The sequence below is a fragment of the Scardinius erythrophthalmus genome (assembly GCF_964197995.2).
Source record: "Scardinius erythrophthalmus genome assembly, chromosome: 8".
NCBI lineage: Eukaryota > Metazoa > Chordata > Actinopteri > Cypriniformes > Leuciscidae > Scardinius > Scardinius erythrophthalmus.
In genome coordinates, this window is record NC_138228.1 from 19,012,554 (window position 1) to 19,032,381 (window position 19,828).

General features: G+C 37.2%; 1 protein-coding gene across 1 annotated transcript in view; it reads left to right on the forward strand.

Annotated features, from left to right (window-relative positions):
- Window positions 1-909: 909 nt before the first annotated feature.
- Window positions 910-19,828, forward strand: part of ano2a (anoctamin 2a) — a gene marked incomplete at both ends in the record, with an annotated part of 33,583 nt that continues 14,664 nt past the window's right edge. Inside the window, 18 exons of the mRNA XM_081373023.1 lie at window positions 910-946; window positions 1,962-2,128; window positions 4,398-4,703; window positions 6,832-6,924; window positions 9,001-9,152; window positions 9,252-9,306; window positions 10,217-10,268; window positions 10,380-10,435; window positions 10,551-10,598; window positions 10,778-10,842; window positions 11,639-11,773; window positions 12,176-12,336; window positions 12,446-12,528; window positions 15,248-15,325; window positions 16,300-16,365; window positions 19,134-19,208; window positions 19,289-19,490; window positions 19,600-19,711. Coding sequence (XP_081229149.1) covers window positions 910-946; window positions 1,962-2,128; window positions 4,398-4,703; window positions 6,832-6,924; window positions 9,001-9,152; window positions 9,252-9,306; window positions 10,217-10,268; window positions 10,380-10,435; window positions 10,551-10,598; window positions 10,778-10,842; window positions 11,639-11,773; window positions 12,176-12,336; window positions 12,446-12,528; window positions 15,248-15,325; window positions 16,300-16,365; window positions 19,134-19,208; window positions 19,289-19,490; window positions 19,600-19,711 — 1,943 coding nt within the window. The remainder of the gene's footprint in view (window positions 947-1,961; window positions 2,129-4,397; window positions 4,704-6,831; window positions 6,925-9,000; window positions 9,153-9,251; window positions 9,307-10,216; window positions 10,269-10,379; window positions 10,436-10,550; window positions 10,599-10,777; window positions 10,843-11,638; window positions 11,774-12,175; window positions 12,337-12,445; window positions 12,529-15,247; window positions 15,326-16,299; window positions 16,366-19,133; window positions 19,209-19,288; window positions 19,491-19,599; window positions 19,712-19,828) is intronic.

A 19,828-nucleotide genomic window follows, 5' to 3' on the forward strand; every position in this document is an offset into this window, starting at 1 on the left:
TGACTTTTCATGTACTACCACCGTGTTTAGTAGCCTACATGAAAAGTCAAAGAACACGTGCGGGGTCAAAGGACATATCAAGATGGCGGAAATTCGAACGAACCTTTGATTTCACTTTTTGCAAGTAGCCTACAATTTGAAACAGCAATAACTAAATGAGTAAAGATACATATACAATTAAATTACGTCCATCGTCGGTCGAGAAATCACACAAAAGTTGTACAGAAATTTGGTCGCAGCAAGTGTTTTGAATGGGGGACATTAATCGCGACTTTTTATTCGTAAACACTGAATGAACAAGTCATCTCGTTCGTGAACGAACCGAATGAACGATTCATCTGCTGACCAACTGTGAGGAAATGTTAAACGCTCATTCTGGAGTAGTATCTTAGTATAGTTGTAGTACATTTAATAAAGAACACGAAACCTGGTCGAATCGGTTGTGTGAATGAGTCATTCCCTCACTTGTCGCCTCCTGTTAACTTATGTCACTGATCCTAACGATTGTGTTGAAAGTGTTTGAGGCGACAACATCCCATTTGTGTTTAATTTAAGGAAGTTATAAAGGTTTGGAATAACATGAGGTAAGTAAATTATGTCAAAACTTGAATTCTTGTTTGATTGTTGATCATAAAATACATTACAAATTCATGGGGCATATCGGTTTTTGCATGTTGAATTGGATTTGCATTCTTGCATTTAGAGTTTGTGTGTTAGAGTTACAGAGTGTGTGTCTGAGGGGGAGGGGGGGAGTGTCGGCTGTCACCGTTCTCTCGGTGCACGCGCGCTGTGTCCGACTCTCGCTGGAAGTTTGAGCGTCTCGAGCGCTCCACGGTATTAACGGCAGCAGCTCGAGCGCGTTAAGCTGCGCGGGGCCGCGAGCGGATTGTCCACCATCTCACCGGGAACATGAACATGGCACTGAACAGGTCGCCCTCTGCCACGGGTGAGTACTAGCCCTGGCACTCCAGTTTATGTTGTTTGTGCGCGCCGTGCGCGAGCATTGTTTTCTCTGAGTCAAAGCGAAATGTATTTGCTGCATAGATCTATGAAATTGTCTCTTCAACAAATTGGCTAGTTTCATTGTCGCTTTATATTTAACTGTTGCAGATGCATGCTTGTTATTTCATTTTTGCGTGATCTGATGAAAACTGAACATTTGAGGGGCACCAAACTGGTCGTTCATGTTAATTGCAGTGAAAGGCGCGCGCCATTATTTGCCCCTTCAGACAGGCTGTCACACTTTACCACTCATTAATGTCACTAATAGTGTTAGAATTCATCCTTTTGCTTTAGAAAACAAAGAGAGGTCTCAGTGTGTCGTAAGGGGTTTGTATAATTAGCTGGGGCAATAAGCTGGAGCTATTTCAAGCACCACTGACGCCATGTGTTTAAGAAATCAAATGCACTTTGATTTGTTTTTCTTTCTTTCTTTTTCTTTTTTTCACATTGACGACAGAATGGAAATTGTGATTTGATATGAAAGCACTGGGAAGTAAAGGCACAAATAGACAGTGATGGGATGCATGGTTTGGCCAGGTAGTGTAAATGCGCTTAGCTTTCTCTTAAGAGTCATGAATCCCTGTGTTTGTTTACCTGAGGGCATGAGGCATATTTAAGTGACGCTTTAGTCAAGTGTGTGTATATTTGAAAAGAATAGAGGTGTACGTGTGTGGCTTACAGTCAGGTTTACAGGTTTTGATCATTGACGCACAGCCTTCAATTATTTCGCTCTCCTTGGTGCTGAAAGGGTTTTCGTATCGTCTTTTCTCTAACACTCTCTCTCTCTCTCTCTCAGTGCCATTTCAGTTTCAATCTATTTATTGGCATGATTGTTTTGCATGCAATATTGTCAAAGCAAAGAGCTAAAGAAAAGATTTAAAATAGCAATATACAATAATTTTAGCAGGATATTAATAAACATTAAAAACCTAACTTGTGAATATCTCTTTCTCTAACAGAAAATTGGAATGGGGCTCCCGAGCGCATGCGTGTTTCTGCCATGAGAAGTGAGTCCTCTTCAATGCAGAGCGAGAAACTCCGCTGTCTTGCCCGAGATATCTCTGAACTGGGCCAGCAGGGCATGGCAAGCAGCGGGCATGATGCCAACGACATTGCTGAGGACACGGTGTGTGGATTCTGTTGTCTAATGCAGGAATTATCATGAAATGTTGTTTATTATCATAGACGGGCATTAATCTCTTTTATTAAATTAGAAGCTAACATTATTGCATTAAATAATGGTTTTGGTTAGATCATTAGTTAATGTTCATTAAAATAGTCATGGCCTTTACAGCCCCCCCAGGGGTCAATTGAGGGTTAGTTCACCCAACAATGAAAATTATTTCATAATTTACTCACCCCCCAAGTCATCCTTTGTGTATATGACCTTCTTCTTTCAGCCAAACACAATCAGAGAATATTTAAAAAATATCCTGGCTCTTCCTAGCTTTATAATGGGAGTGAATAGTGCAATTTTTTTGAAGGCCAAATAAGCGCATCCATTCATCATAAAAGTAATGTACAGTATATGGATCCAGAGGTTAATAAAGGCCTTCTAAAGTGAAAGAAAAACATCCATAATTCTAACTTCATATACTGTAATCATTAGCTAATTCTTGACCGGTGTTTTGTTTTGCTCTATCCTCTGCGCTTCTGCGTTCGTCAATACGTCATGCTTCGGGTTAGTGGTCACTCTTCCATCGGAACTAGACTCGTGTACAGCCGCCGTTACCGGAAGCCAGTGATTACAGTTGTAAATATGGATATTTTTCGTACAAAAATGCATCGCTTTGCTTCAGAAGGGCGTTATTAACCCCCGGGAGCCGTATGGATTACTTTTAGGATGGATGGATGCACTTTTTTAGGCTTCAAAAAATGGTACCATTCACCGATTGTGTTTGGCTGAAAGAAGGAAGTCATATACACCAATGACAGCTTGAGGGTGAGTAAATAATGGGATTATTTTCATTGTGGTGAACTTACCCTTTAAGAGTGCCATAAGAAAATGAATTTAAGTTGTTGGCTGGTCGCACAAAGATTGTTGGACCCACAGATAAAGATCTCTAGATATCGGCATGAGCCATTGAAAAACTCATATCAATACTGGACAGTTGTTAAGCCGCTTTCCGACCGGAGGAACCTTTTCACAGTTCCTAGAACTATTGGCTAAAGTTCCCGGATGTCGGCGTGTTTGCACCGCAGGAACTAGGAACGATTTTAGTTCTAGGAACTGCATTTGGAGGAACTAATTTAGGTCCTACTTCAGAATAGGGTCTAAACCAGCACTATAGGAACTACCCGTGACGTTAGTGTACGCTGATTGGCCGAACGCACGCGGAACACCAGCACCCGCCATTTTTAAAATGTTATATGTAAACACACAGATTATAGCCTATATATTTACTCCAGAAACGAACTATACAAACATGGAAAACAGTGAAAGATGGGTCTCTAAACCTTTATGCTGAAGAGAAAATCCAACGTAACTTTGAGGGGACCAAGCCAGACATGATTATGTTTATCTGCCCAGCTAGCAACACTGGACATCAACCACACGGCATAGGCTAATAATCTATTTTTTTCATATACTGTCTACTTTCTATAACAGTTCTATCTAATAACATATTAAACAGTACTGTGTTAGACAGATCGCTAACTAATAAACACAGAGAATGTGAGCATTGTTTGCTCTGGCGTTCTCAGCGCCGCCAAAATAAAGGTCTGTCGCGGCGTCAAAATAAAAGTCACCGTGCTTGCGTCACTCCCTTACCCCTCCTACCAGTTCCTATGGCCACTTGGCCAGTGCGAACGCAAACAGCAAAACCGAGTTTGGGGGAGAGTATTCTTAGAACTGTTTAGAAGTGGACAGTTCCTGGAACTAAGTTCCTGTAACTACTTGATCGGAAAGCGGCTTTAGATTCCAGAATCCATGTGCAAGTCAATCTCACAATGTAAAAAAGCAAACCTCAAAAGCTTTTTGAAAATATAAATTTTTATAAGTTGTATTATTTCCTTTTCACTTTAGGGAAAATATATTATCTTATATAATTTGAACATAATGTTTCTGGGGATGTTTCTGTCGTGTCGAGAGAACATTATGAAAACCACAATTGGCAATTTCAGCTGACGCACTTATCCATTCAGGGACCGTCCTAGTTATGCACCTTCCTCAAAAGCAGAATTCTAATCAAACGTGAGTATGACAGGAAACATCCAACTGCTTTGAACTACCAGCCAATCAGTGGATGACCCAGATCCTCAGTTTTTAGCTGAAACTGCCAACTACACGCTATGCAGCTTTAAGAGATCTCCAAGAATCTGTAATGCACTGCCTTTCTCTGCAGAGCTATGCAGATGTGTCTAGATGTCACTGAGATGCGGTTGTGTGTTTTCAGGTGGAGCCAGGCCCCGGTCCAGGTGGAGGGCTGTGTTTTGCAGATGGTCAGAGGAGAGTGGACTACGTTCTCGTATATCACTGCAAGAGACGTCAGCTCCAACACCGCCTCTCTGTTGTTTCTAACGGTAACGTGCCGTCTCAAAGCCCCACCCCTTCGCGCAGGAGTACGAAGGGCGACATTTCGGAGGTGGTGCTGGAGGAGGGGCTTGGGACGGAACCCGCCGATGGACTAAAAGATAAAATCAGGGAGGAATTTGAAAGAGGACTTCAGGAGGAAGGCTTGGAGATTGAACATGACAAAGAGGTTTGTGTGTATGTTCAGAATGGAATACTAGCATACTGCATACTACACAGTATACTGCCTACTATGTTTAATTCTTAAATAATATGTGAAACATAATATTTAAAACTGTAGAATATGCTACAATTTTGTCCTGTGATCTCACTATATACATATGCAGCATATACAGCAAAAATAATAATATTGTGAAATATTGTTACAATTAAAATTATAATTAAAACAACCATATATTTAATAATGCATTTTATTCCTGTTTTAAAATGCTAATTGGATTTCAAAAGAACAGCATGTCTTTGTAACTAAAATTATATTTTATGCGTGTCTTTACGTTTTAAATGTCGTTACTGTCACTTTTGATCAATTTAATGCGTCCTTGTTGAATAATTGTATTTTTTTTCTTCATTAATTTCTTAATTTCAAAAATTGCTGATCCTTAACTTTTGAACAGTAGTGTATGTAATTTCGCTAGTGGTATCTAATTATCATTTAGAAATCCATCTTGTATAAAATGTCTTAAAATTCAATTAATACTCTGATCAAATAAGTCAAGAAAAAGGTAAAATGCAGTTACTTCCAGTTTATTCATCATATGGTTATGGAAGTTGAAGTGTATTATGGGATTTGTTATGTTTTTACTAACATAATAGGCCAGACAATATACAGATTGCAAAAGAGTAGCATAGTAGTATGCTATTCCGAACATAGCCTATGTGTGTTCTTGTCCGGCCATGCATGTATCTATATCAGTTTCCTGGCAAACATATTACTATATCATCATCTCATGTGTTGAGCCATGAATAATCAGGGATGAGCTCAGTTTTGAGTGCAATACTAACAGAATGAGCACAATCAAAAGATTCCCAATGTGACCTTGGAACTTAAGAAGAGGAGACCCAGTTTAGAAAACCCCAAACCCTCCCACATTAAGAAAAGTCTATCTTGTTTTGAGAGGGAGCTAGTTTTCATTTTCAAGCAATGCAGCATATTCTAATACTAGTTAACAGCTGCCAAAAAGCTTTTTTTTTTTTGCTTTCCTGAAGCTCTGCAGCAGTAGCCCCCAGGCAAGATATTTGCGAAAGACACAAATGTGGTTGTCAAAAGTGATGATTGGTTCCCCCCGCATCATGGATTTTCCCAAGTTGAAGCAGGGAGAGCTTAGTATTTCTAAATAGGAGTAGATTGGTTGACTCATGCAGCTTTTTCCCACAAAACTAGCTTATACTGAGGAAATGCCCTCATAAATCCAAATATAGTTCTTATTGTTATTATGCAGGTTTGAGTACACCTTAAGAACACACTACATGCTATATGGGTGAATGTTTAGGAAGAAATGTCCGGATATATATTGTGAGATATATATATTTTGCATAAAGAAAATAAAGCCCATTTTAGGACCATTCTTATTTATTTTTATTTTTTTCATGATAATAATAATAAATAATATAATGAAAATCCTCTGCCTAAACACATTGTTATAATCAGCATAAATGAAATTCAAACCAACAAATAATACCATGCAAGTGCATATAGTTGCAAGTGATTTTTGTATGTTGCTTATTGCTTAACTAACTATTATAAATTCTAAGCTGCAAAGGCATATTCTTATGTTTTATGTCTGTACAGAACTTATAATTGCCCCAGGATTCATTTTAGCATAAAGATTGAGTGATGAGAGCGAAATCCTGGGTGAAAGCTGTGACGTGGGTGTATGTTTGATTGTTGGTGGTGTGATGTGGTAGATCATTTGTGTTGTGTGTGTGGATTAACTTTGAGTGCTGCTGTCTCCATCCCAAAGGCAGATTATGGTTGATCCTCATTGCCAGAGGTGTTTGTGTTTGATGTGTCTGTGTGTGAGTGTGTCTGTGTCACTCATCCACGCTGAATAAGACCATTTTAGCAACAGCTGCTTCTTATAGCCTCTGTGTGTGTGTGTATGTGTGTGTGTGTGTGTGTGTGTGTGTGTGTGTGTGTGTGTTTGCACCCCTGCTTGTGTTAATCAAGACTGCTAAATCACCTTATCTAGAACAAAATTTTCAGTTGCATCCTGCAAACCAAAATGACATGAACTGCATAGTCAATGGTGCTTTACTCTTTAAACATATGCCGTTTCTTTCTTTCCTTTTCTTTCAAGATGAGGACAGTCCGGTTTACTCGTCTTCATGTTCCCTGGTCTGTTCTCAGTCGTGAGGCAGAACTTCTTAAGATCAGAGTGCCCACTAAAAAGGTCAGTCACTATGAAGCATTCTAAAGGGGGGGAAAAAAACACATAAAAAAAGCTGTATTTGAGAAGAAAGTATAAAGCTGTGATGCTGTGTGTAATGTATAATTTGTGACACTTATAAAGCTCTCAGGGACCTAAGTTTGAGTCTGATCTGTCTCTCAAACAGGCCCACAGAAAACATGTATCGATACACAATTTACATGCATGCATTTGACAGAACCTTTTATCCAATATAACTTATGTGTTCTCTGGTAATTTAAACCCACAACCTTACTTTGCTAGTGTATTGATCTTTGTATTGAACTTTTGTTCATGAATTTACAGGAAAGATTTCCTGAGATTAATTAAACCATGTGTGCAATAGATCTGATTGCTGAATTGTGATCCTATTATTGTCACACCGCAAAGCTATTCTAGCCACTTTATTTTCCCAATCAATTGTAGATAAATCCCAAAGCTTGGGATCAGTGTAAATACCTTTATTCAGCAAGGGAGAATTAAATTGATACAAATTTACAAGAAAAGACATTTATAATGTTTGTTAAATTCTGTTCTTTTAAACTTTCCATTCATCAAAGAATCCTGAAAATAGGTGTCATAGTTTGCACAAAAATATTAATCTGCACAACCATTTCAAAATTGATAATCAGCAAATCAGCATATTAGAATGGCACATGATCCTTCAGAAATCATTGAAGACTGGAGTAATGATGCTGAAAACTCAGCTTTGCCATCAAAGGAATTAATGAAAATTTGTAATATATATATATATATATATATATATATATATATATATATATATATATATATATATATATATATATATATATATATATAATCAGAAAACAGTTTTTTACAATCGTAATATTTCAGAATATTGCTGTTTTTACTGTATTTTTGATCAAATAATTTTTTTATATATATATTTTTAATTTACCAACCCCAAACCTTTGAACAGTAGTTGATTTATTCACAAATATCATGAATTGATGATTACAAATGTATTTATATATTTAATTAACTTCTGACATTTTGTCAGAGCCAGTTCATGATGCCTCCACTGACTTATTTAAATCATCTTTTGTTTCTAATTATGAATGTAAATCATCGTGCTATTTTAATATATGCAGTGTTTGTTTAAACCAATATATTGAAAATAAAGTAGAATATGAAATTTGACCATTATACTGTTGCTGAAATCTCACTTCTAGCTAACTGCTGATCTGCCTGTCATGCTGCAATGCTTGATCACTTCCAGTGTTAGAATGTTTCACATTGCATTTGTGAACGTAAAGGTGTTGAACACCAAACAGTTGCCATCAGAGCAAATCTGAAAAACCAAATGTATGTTACATATACAGTACATATGTATACATGCATGTATAATTTATATGACTTGATATTTTACTGCATATTGCATTGACAAATAAGCTAATGTCAATATTAAGAAACAATTCTATTCCATATGAGAATGTTTCACTGGTCTGTCAATTCAGACTCCACAGTCACCCCAACTATAGACACTGGCACAGGCCAAGAGTGTCATGTTTTTTCAGGTTAAGCGCTTTGGCTCCATGATCGTCTTTGTAAGTGCTCCGGGTTGGCCCGGTCTAAGAGCAGTTGTAATGCCAAAAGTCAATTCTCAAAGTCTGAACACTGCAGAGAAAAAAAATGTTATCTGATTATACAGTCAACAAGCCGATTACTTGTAAAATGTTTTCAAATTCCTGCAAGGGACATTTGTCATATAGGTCGCATACTAAGACGATTGTTAGCGTTGTGTTTCCCCATACATTTAGATTTATCTTTCATCCTGAAAGAATGATTTGTCCTTTGAGGTTGTGAGTTGTATTGAATGATATAATCTGATAATGGTGGATTAGCTGTTGAAACATATGGACCCGCATCATACATGTGCTTCTGTTTGCCTTCAAAACGAGATATTCCCACTCTACACTTGTGGTGTCACGTCGTCTGACCCTGGTCTCAACTCTTACTGTGTCTCGTCTGTCTTTAGCTCTGGATATAAATGGATTAATCTCTCTTTCATTTCAGTTCCCTTATGCTTGTTTTTTTCAGACGTATCAGCTGAAAGAGAAGACGGGGCTCATGGGCGTAATAAGCTCGCTTTGGGCGAAGATCAATCAGCCGTTCCAGCCGGGTGTACCAGAGCCCCAGAACCCGCGCGCACGTGTCCTATCCCAGCCATTCAGCAGAGACAAGCTACACCTGTGAGTGCCAGCGCTTGCAGACATCCAGATTATCATAAAAGCGCATTTACAATAGGCAAACCCACACATTGGCCTAATTGTTTTCCTTTTATTTTGCAGATTTGATATAAAGTCAAAAAACAGCTTGTTCAGCAATGCAGTCCGAGGTCGAATTGTGAGTATCAAACGCAAAATTTAAAAGTATGTCATTTACTCACCATCGTGCCATTCCAAACACACAAAGGGAGACATTTTGAATGATCCATTTTTCTCCATGTACAGTTGCAAGAATTGGGGACTGGAGCTTTCAAGCTTAAAAAAATGATAGAAAAGCACCATAAAAGTATCATAAAATTTGCTCATGGACTCACATGAGAGAACTAAGCTGAATATTCAGTTAATAACTTAACTGGTTAAGTGTGGCCATTTTATGGTTATTTTTGGTCAAATCCTCATTCACTTTCATGATATTAAAAGAGTAGCCATGATAGGTCAAAATTGGACTTTAATTTTCTGGGTTAACTATTGCATTAATGTATGTTTACAATTCTTTGTTAGATTTTAATGTACACTCTCATTCAAAGGTTTGGGGTCTATTAAGAAATTAATACTTTTGTTCAGCAAGCATGCATTAAATTGATCAAAAGTGACAGTAAAGACATTTATAATATTACTAAAGTTCTCCATTTCTAATAAATGCTGCTCTTTTGAACTTTCTATTCAAAGAACCCTGAAAACAAATTTGTCATATTTTTGAAAAATATATATATATATATATATATATATATATATATATAAAGCACCACAACTGTTTTAAATATCTGTTTCTTGAGCAGAATATTAGAATGATATCTGAAGGATCATGCCATCAGAGGAATAAATGACATTTTAAAATATATTCAAATAGAAAACAGTCATTTTAGATTGTATTAATATTTCACAATATTACTGTTTTTACTGTATTTTGATCAAATAAGTGCAGCCTTGATGAGAAGAAGAGACCTTTTTCAAAAATATTAAAACTTCTTACAGACCTGATTTTTGAACGATGGTGTATTTTGTGTTGTGTCCACGCTCTCTCGCAGGTTTATGAAATTCTGAGGCGCACAGCCTGCTCACAGACCTGTCAAACAATGGGTATGTTCCTAACTATACTATTTTAAACTGGATTGCTTTACTAACATTTAATTTGTTTCATTAAATATTTTTAACTACAGATAGTCAAATTCTCTCTCATTTCTGTCTCAGGCATTACGTCTTTGCTAGCCAAAGGGGTTTATGATTCTGCCTTCCCTCTACATGATGTAAGTGTTGCATTTTACCTAGTTTGGGTGAAGCTGATATGTAATTGTCTGTTAGTTCAGTGTATATGTGTGATGAGGTTTGGGTAGAGCTCTGTGTGTGTTGTCATTGCTGCAGGGAGACTTTGACAGCTCAGAAGATAGAGAGCATCGCAACGACAGACAGGTGAGACCTGCAGCCTGCTCTGCATTTATTAGCTTTGTTTTGACTGATAAAACAGCAGTTAGCTGCTTATTCTTGTGAGACGTGTGTGTGGGTCTCTAAGAAGATGCAAAGAATATTTGGTTTTGTAATACAAAAGCTGAACAGTTAATATTACAGAGTGATATTTGTGTATATTGCAGATGTTGCATGAGGAATGGGCCAATTATGGAGCTTTCTACAAATATCAGCCAATGGACCTTATCAGGTATCAGAAATTATATACTTCACTAACTGGTTCTGTGAAAGATTTTATGCAGTACACAGATGGTTATTGACAGGTTTTCCTTAATGAGAACTGTCATATGTGTTTATTTTTGCGGACTGCTATAAATAGTTCTACCTCAAAGCATATGGCTTGTTAAGGAGAGATATGTCACTTTTTTCAGTATCTTTTAAGATTTTCACCTGGCAGGTGATAAAACACCTGAAAAAAATCCCATTGCCTATTCCAAAATGCCTACTTAAAAGTGAAGTATGTAAGAATTTTTTTAATGTTAAAATACTTTCTCTTAACCCATTTTATTGTTCATTGACTACCATTTAGTATGCCATTCAGGGGTTTATTTCCCATTGAGACATTAAACACTGAGACATTAGCTATGTTTCCATCCAAAGTTGCGAATTTAACTTATGCACAAAATTGGAATATCGCCTGAATAAATTGTGAATAAAACACCGTTTCCATCCAGCGAGACGAAGCAAACCACTACTGATAAACTGGTGCCAAATATCACTAAAAATGTAAGTTGTTGCAATAGGAGAATCCACTGTGGGTATTTTTCGTATAAATCATAAATTCGTTGCGCCTCAGAGCGACCAGACGAAACGCAATAAGCACGTTCATGTTATCTTGTTTTCGGAGGATGTGTAAAACTTTGTGAATGACATTCGATCCCTGTAGGTTCACATTCCATGCAGTCGTTTTTTGAAAACAGCTTGTATGTGTTGGTGTTCAGTGGTTGTTTATCTTTTTTGTGAAACCATTTACATGTCTTCAACAGGAAGTACTTTGGAGAGAAGATTGGCCTGTATTTTGCCTGGTTAGGAGTGTACACACAGCTGCTGATTCCTGCCTCAGCTTTAGGAGTCGCAGTATTCCTGTACGGATGCCTCACCGTAGACACCAATGTGCCCAGGTAAACACACTCACATGTTTGTTTCTCTATCATGGCGGGGTCTTTTTATTGACTTTTGTCATTTTTAACGGACAAATCATTATTTTTTTCATCCCCTAACCCTAAATCAAACCCTCACAGATTTTCAGTAAGACTTTATTTAGAGTGTCTATTAAGCCATTTTCTTTGTGGAGGCTTACTATTGAAATCTAAACTAGCCTAACTCTAAAATATGTATTTTGGAATATTTACATTTGAATTAGAATGATTTCTTTGCTTTATGAACCCTTTTTCCTTGTGGGGATGTTTCATTTTCTAAAATTCGTGAAGCACACGTGTTTTTTTAAAAAGAACCATTTTCTAAGAAAATGTATTTCAGTGAATTTGATTATATAATCAATCATTTCTCTCTCTCTCTTTCAGTCAAGAGATGTGCGATGAGCATCTTAATTTTACCATGTGTCCTCTATGTGATCGTGTGTGTGATTACTGGCAGCTGAGCAGTATCTGCAGTACTGCACGTGCCAGCTATCTGTTTGATAACCACGCCACCATGGGCTTTGCCATCTTTATGTCACTCTGGGGTATGAGCTGAATACGTTTGATGATAAACTGTGTTTACTGTACATTTATAATATATTGAGAAGAAAAATGGTGGTTTAAAGAGGAATTGATAATTGTGCGTGTGTTTAGCGGCAGTGTTTCTAGAACACTGGAAGAGGAGGCAGCGATGTCTACAGCACAGCTGGGATCTTACCGGCATGGAAGATGATGAGGTGAGTAAAATCCAAAGCATTTTAGAAATCTAGAAACATGATCACCTTAAAGCCACAGAATATCTATGTCAATAGGCTTCAAGTTAAGTCACAGCCATGAGCAAACTTTTGCTACTTGCTACTAGTTGGATGCAGGGAATTCTCATTCTAGAGAGTATTTTACTATACAAAAATGTTTTGTTCACAATGTGTCAGTATTTTTTACTTGGGTTTCCTAGAAGAGAAAGTCACTAACATTCAAAAGTTTGGGGCTGATAAGATTTTTTGAAATGTTTTTGACAGAAGTCTCTAATGCTCACCAAGGCCGCATTTATTTGATCAAAAATACAGTAAAAACAGTAATATTTTTAAAATTACAGTATTGAATACACTTAAAAATTTAATTTATTCCTGTGACACAAAGCTGAATTTTCAGCATCATTACTCCAGTCTTCATTCTAAAATGATTTTTAAAGATTTTCCTTCAGAAATCATTCTAAAATGTGGATTTAATGCTCAAGAAACATTTCTGATTATTATCGATTATTCTGATTATTGTATTTATAAACAGTTGCTTAAAGGGATGGTTCGGAGTAAAATCAACCTAGGGTCCTTTGCTTCTTGACCTCGAGCCAAACAGGATGTAGTGTAACGACGAATTATTATTTTTTCCAAAGTGTTAACAACTTAGTGTTAACTAATAATTGTTATAAACTGGTACTACCCACAAAATATTAGTGCATTCCTGGAACTGGGCGTCGTTACACTACATCCTTATGCATCGCTTTCTGCCAGGACTTTTACGGGCTTTTTCCAAACCACTGAAGTGACATCGACGTCCGGGTTAGCAGTAGCATGAGCCGTCAGGCAAGTGTTATTTAAATAAACTCCTGATGTACTTACAAACTTTCCAATGCCTCGTTTTATGAGTACAGAACCTATTTGTACTACTGTATAAGTTTGGTACCATTCTGGGCATTATTAGTGGGGTAATTTACGAGATACATCATAGAATCCATTAGCGCCTGCTCTAAGCCATCCGGCTGATTTCTCTAAATAATCTCTAACTTTAATAATGTTCAACCAAGGGAAAAAAGGCTTCTGGGGGGTGTTTGGCTCGAGGTCATGGTGCAAAGGACCCTAGGTTGATTTTACTCCGAACCATCCCTTTAATATTTTAGTGGAAACCATGATGCATCTTTGATAAATAGAAATTTCAAAAGAACAGTATTTATTTTTTTGTAACATTGTAAGTCTTTGCTGTCATTTTTGATGAATTTAATCCATCCTTGCTGAATAGAAGTATTCATTTTTTTTATCTTACTGAGCCCAAACTTTTGAATGGTTCTGTATTTGCTAGTGACAAAGTGAATTTTGTCACCATTTTTACAGAGATGAGCATCATAAGCATACAGATAACATCATCCTCAAAGAAGCGCATTGGATTCCATGGGGTCTTAAAATATTTATTGAAAACTAATGTCTTATATCTTATGGCTTTTGGTGCAGTTTTATAAAACCAGTTAGCCACTCGAGGCTTGTCTAGCATCACCTCTTAAATGTGGGGTAATCATATTTTTGCACTGCTTACAATAGCTGCCCTCTTTAAAACAATACACTGCGATAACTGCAACACAGTTTATAAAGCATTGTTAAACATAATGCTAGATAATAGCCAATTCTGGGCTGGGCTTCATTTAGCTTTAGGAAGATTCAAGCTTTCATTGTTCTAGAGGGTCTGAACTGTTCACCTGGGAGCGGATTAAGTTTGAAGTGTGTGTGTGTGATAGGACATGTGTGAGTAATGAGATTGTGTTCTGAGTGGATGAAGGACTGCACTCTCAACAGGACACCATGGAGATCATGAGCATCATGCTAATATGAATAATAATGAAGTTCAATTACACCGCATATTAACTGCTGTAAATATGTGTGTCTAACTCCATGTTTTCTTTGCTTTGATGCTCACCAATAGGAAAGGGCTGAGGTAAACCTATCTTTTGCTCTTTCTTTCTGTCTCTGTTTCTATATTGCTCCCGAGATGCTCAATTGCACACCATATTTTTCACCATGTCTATCACACTTCCCCCACCCTCATCATCACTCCGTCTCCGGTTTGCAATTTTCTGCACAGCGTGAGGATCAATTTTGCATCTGAGTCTGTGGTGATGCTGTTCGATGAATCAACCCTGAATTCATAGGAAGAGGAGGAGAGATTTACAGTGGATTAACTTTGTTGTAACCTGTGTGCCAACGAATCCTTTACCGTGATTTTATACCATTAACCTCAGTGCCATAATCCTGACCACATTGTACTTGCCAGATAATCACAACCTTATTTGTAACGTTGAAAATGCTACCCGTCACCTTAAACACATTTTATATTATAAATATATCAGCTTATGCATTGTGTTTTGAACATAAGACTATGTACCACTCTTGTATTGGATGGTGGTCTGACAGATTGAGTCTACAGCAGTGTGTTTGCATATTACCCAGAAAAGCCCCTGCGGGTTATGTGCTTTTTAATGAACTTGCATTTTTGCACCATATCAGCGTCTTTAGCCTCAAGACAAGAAAGTGATTTAATGCGGAACCAAGATAATTATTTCTATTTGTATGTGTTTGTGAATCGTGTTTCTATGGAGACTGTTTTGCTTATGCATGTCTGAGGAACTGATGTTGGATTTGGAGTCCTTCATCACAAAGCTTGACGCATGTTTGTGTGTTTAAATCCCAGAATGAGCTACGACCAGCATATGAGGACTTTCTTCTTAAGAAACAAGAGAAAGCGGCAAAGAAGAAGAAGAAGGAAGAGGTAAACTATTAAGGTTCCCACATATTTTGACAGATTAATTGTAATTGATCCATGATTTTCCGATAACTTTCCAAGTTGTTTGGGATGATAAATTAATAAGTACTTTATATACTTATTACTTTAAATAATTTTAGAAAGATTGTACTCACAAATTTCCATGATTTTTCCATGTCTTTAAGATTTTAACAATAGACTTTTTCAAGCTTGGAAATCACAATTCCCGATATCATGCGAATATCATCTCTGAAGTTTTTTTTAACAAATAATTGGATTCTTGACAAAATTCTGAAGAAACTGTACAGAATTCCTATTGGAGTTTTTATAATAATTAGGATATTTTTTAAATAAAATAAAATAATTATAGGTTGCCGTAATTTTGCCTAGTGAGTATCCTGGATTAACATTTTGATGATCCTGGAACAGCATTCCTGTCCAAAAACTTATACCTAACCTTATACCACCAAACCTAACCATAATTTATCCCTAATATCAGAGGAAAACCCTTTATTAGACACTAATCTAACCCTTGTTGTAAGCCTAATTTTGAGATAAAATGTACACTTGTCCCTCAAATCTGATTGGTTTATTGGATTGTTGTTCCAGGATCAACAAAGATGTTGATCCAGGAACATGTTGTACTTTGCGAAATCACGTTTACCAATAAGTATAATAATTTAAATGAATCATCTAATTTGATTCCCTTTAAATTCCCATTAGGATTTATTTAGGAAATCATGATACACATTTCAATAGATATACTCTACACATTGCATTTAATATATGTGTGTTTTTGGTTAATCTAATTCACTATTCAGGATCTCAAGGTGAAGTCTTGAATTTTTGTTTGAAATTAATTATTGCGTAAAAATGCACTGAGCTGAAATACTTGGAATACCACGCAAATATTTCCAAGTAGATATGAGAGACTGAGTGCGTGTGTGCGCAGTGCTTTTAATCTCTGCTCTGTGTTCTAGCCGGACGCAGGAACAGATGACAAAGGAAGAGAGAAGCTACTGTATGCTAAAGGAGGGCAGTCATCGGTGAGGAGGGGGGAGATAATTTGAGAGTTTACTGTGTTTGCCTTGGAGAGAGCAAGCTAATCAACTTAACCAGAAGAGGCGGGGCTTCAGGGATAATGCAGTTAGTTCTCAGCTGTCAGTCATTGAGTGGTCACTGCGCTGACCTCAGTCGGACCCCACCTGGCCATCCGGCTCATATCCGTCTTTCTCCTTATCTCACCCCGCATTAGCGCTCTCTTATCTTTTTCTTATTCTTTCGGGCCATTTAATTAATTAGATAATGAATTACACAGTCCAACAGAGAAGACTGTTGACGCCTTGTTTTTCCCATTTGAAATGAGCAGTTTGGTCGCAATTTCACTTGATGTGATTTTGCGGATTTTTGTTACTGTCATTGTGCCCTTGTGCGTAGTGTCAGGCCCGCGCCGCATACACACAACACACGTATGCGCTCAAACACTATCTCTTGGTGTACACGCTTACTACACACGGCACTCAAAGCAGATTACCTCTCTGGGTATTCCACACTAGATTATACAGGATTAGAGTCAGAGCTGGATTAAAACACAAGTTAGAGTGGTGTCCTTCCTCTAATCAAAGACACATGTTCACTGTTTATGTGCGTGTACCTGAGAGAGTATAGAGTTTTAATTCAGATTTCATGCGTGTGCGTCTGGGCGAAGGGGGATTAGGATCCGTGCTGTTCATCAGGTCACCCTTACTTACATTAAATGATGAGTTTGTTCCAAGTCCAAAACTATTTCCTATTCTGTTACATAAAACGGCTAGACCACTGTAGATTTTGTGAACTAATTTTTAAATATAGCCAGCTACACTATACTGTATATCAGAAGCCAAATTGGTAATGGTCAATATTAGCATATTTTTATGATTAGTCAAATCCGGTCACGTTTATTTATATAGTGCTTTTTTACAATACAGAATGGTTTCAAAGCACATTTACAGTGATAACAGGAATTCAATGCAACAAAAGGGGCTTTTGCACAGGAGGAACCTTTTCATAGTTCCTAGGACTATTGGCGCAAGTACCCATTTTTTGGCGTGTTCGCACAGCAGGAACTAGGAACGATTTTAGTTCTAGGAACTCATTTTGGAGGAACTCATTTAGCTCTTATTTCAGAGTAGGGTCTAAACCAGCACTATAGGAACTTTCCGTGACGTTAGTGTTCGCTGATTGGCTGAAACGCACGCGGAACACCAGCAACCGCCATTTTTAAAAAAGCTGTGTAAACACAGATTATAGCCTATATATTTACTCCAGAAACTAACTCTACGAAAATGGTAAACAGTGATAGGTGGGCCTCTTAACCTTTACGCGAAGGAGAAAATCCAAGCTCCGCTAGCAACAATGGACATAATCCACACAGCATACGCTAATTCCTTTTCATATATTGTCTTTCTATGTATAACAGTTCTATCTAATAATGTATTAGACAGGACTGTTAGACAGATCATAAAATAATGAACACAGAGAATGCAAGCACGGTGTGCCCAGGCTCTGGGGTTCTCAGCGTCGTCAAAATAAAGGTCACAATAACAATCGCGTCTTATGTCACTTCAGAGTTCCTACTGGCGGTGCGAATGCAAAAAGGAAAATGTTCCTAAGGGAACCATTAGTTCTCGGGGAACCACCCTGGTGGCTAGTTCCTAGAACGACCCGGTGCGAAAGCCCCTATAGATTGTTTTTGCTGTACAGCAGCTCTAGAAGAAAGTCATTGTCCTGTCCAATTTAATTAAGTTCAGCGTTGATTCATTTTCACTGTAAAAACCATTAGTTATTCATTTAGGGGCTGTTTACACGACACCGCTTTCAACTGAAAACTTTATATGCGTTCTGGCCGTTCATTTACACGACAACTGCGTTTTAGTGGCCTGAGAACGCAAACTTTAATATAGGTTTCATAGTTTTTGATAACGAGTTTTGAAAACGATAGCGTTTTATTAGCAAAATCCATATAATAATCAGTTTTAAGGCCCTTTCACAACACAAATGAGAACTACAATGATAACGATAACTATACAGTTTTAATAATCGTTCCAATTCTATGAGAATAGGGAAGTCCACAAGTACAACAGTAACACCACAGAGGAACAATGCCATTGGAATCACTTTCAGAAAAAAACATTGACAGCCATTCAAAATCCATTCTGCTGTAAAGAGCAGCTCAGACCATTGGTGTGGATGCTAAAATAGTTATCGTGATTGCTACCATTCTTGGTGTGAACAGGTTTTTATTCTTCTTATTTTTTTATTTTTTTTATTTTTTTATATATGCTATTTTAACTATTCATCTTTGTTTATTTTAGTGCTGTCAAATCGATTAATTGCGATTAATCGCATTAAAATAAAAGTTTGTTTACATAATATGTGTGTGTATATATATATATTATTAAATGTATATATATTATACATGTCTGTGTGTATATATACTGTATATATTTACACACACACATTATTTTATTTTTTATTTATTGATTTTACGAAAACAGTTAACATAATTATTTCAACAGTACACTATAATGTTTTGATGCCAGATTTGCCAGAAAGAGATTTAGTGTGAACATTGTTGATGTTCTGTTAAAAAAGGGCAAAATAGTATATATTTATAGTATGGGCCATCATATTGGCTATTAACATAACATAAAATTCTTATTGCTTATCAGTATCACGCAAAAATGTAATTCATGTATTGTTTTCTCTCAGTAGATAGTGTTTTCATGTGTCTGATATGGTGAGCATATGGAGTAACATGCTGTTGTTCTTGTAGCTTGCCTCAGAGTCTTTGTCATGGACTGACCGGCTGCCAGGATATTGCATCAACATATCCTCTATCCTCCTTATGGTGGGTACCTTTCCTAAAATGAGCATGTGTCACATTAGTGTTTTTATATTGTCAAAATTCTTATTGATCTGTTTTCTCAGGTTGGGGTCACGTTCTCTGCCGTGTCCGGAGTGATTCTCTACCGCATCATTGTGTTTGCTGTTATGTCAATGAACCCTGATCACGAGGCCAAGGCTAATGTGCGTGTTACCGTGACAACCACTGCTGTCATCATCAACTTGCTGGTGGTTCTGGTGCTGGATGAGATCTACGGCGCTATAGCGGCCTGGATTACAGAGCTTGGTGTGTGTTTAAGATGAAATTTGGAGAAAAACAAAATGACTTAAATTACTTAAAAAAGATTAACACTGATGATTGTTATGAATATGATGTTAATGATGTTAACTTGCAGAGATTCCAAAGACTGAATCGACATTTGAGGAACATGTGATCTTGAAAGCTTTTTTGCTGAAGAGCATGAATTCATTTGCACCTGTCTTCTATGTGGCCTTCTTTAAGGGCAGGTAAAATGGAATCCCATTAGCATACCCACCCAAACCATTGTGACGTTCTGTCTCTGTTGAGAGCTATGATAATTGGATTATTATAATGTACTTTGTTACCGTTTGTCATGTCCAGTG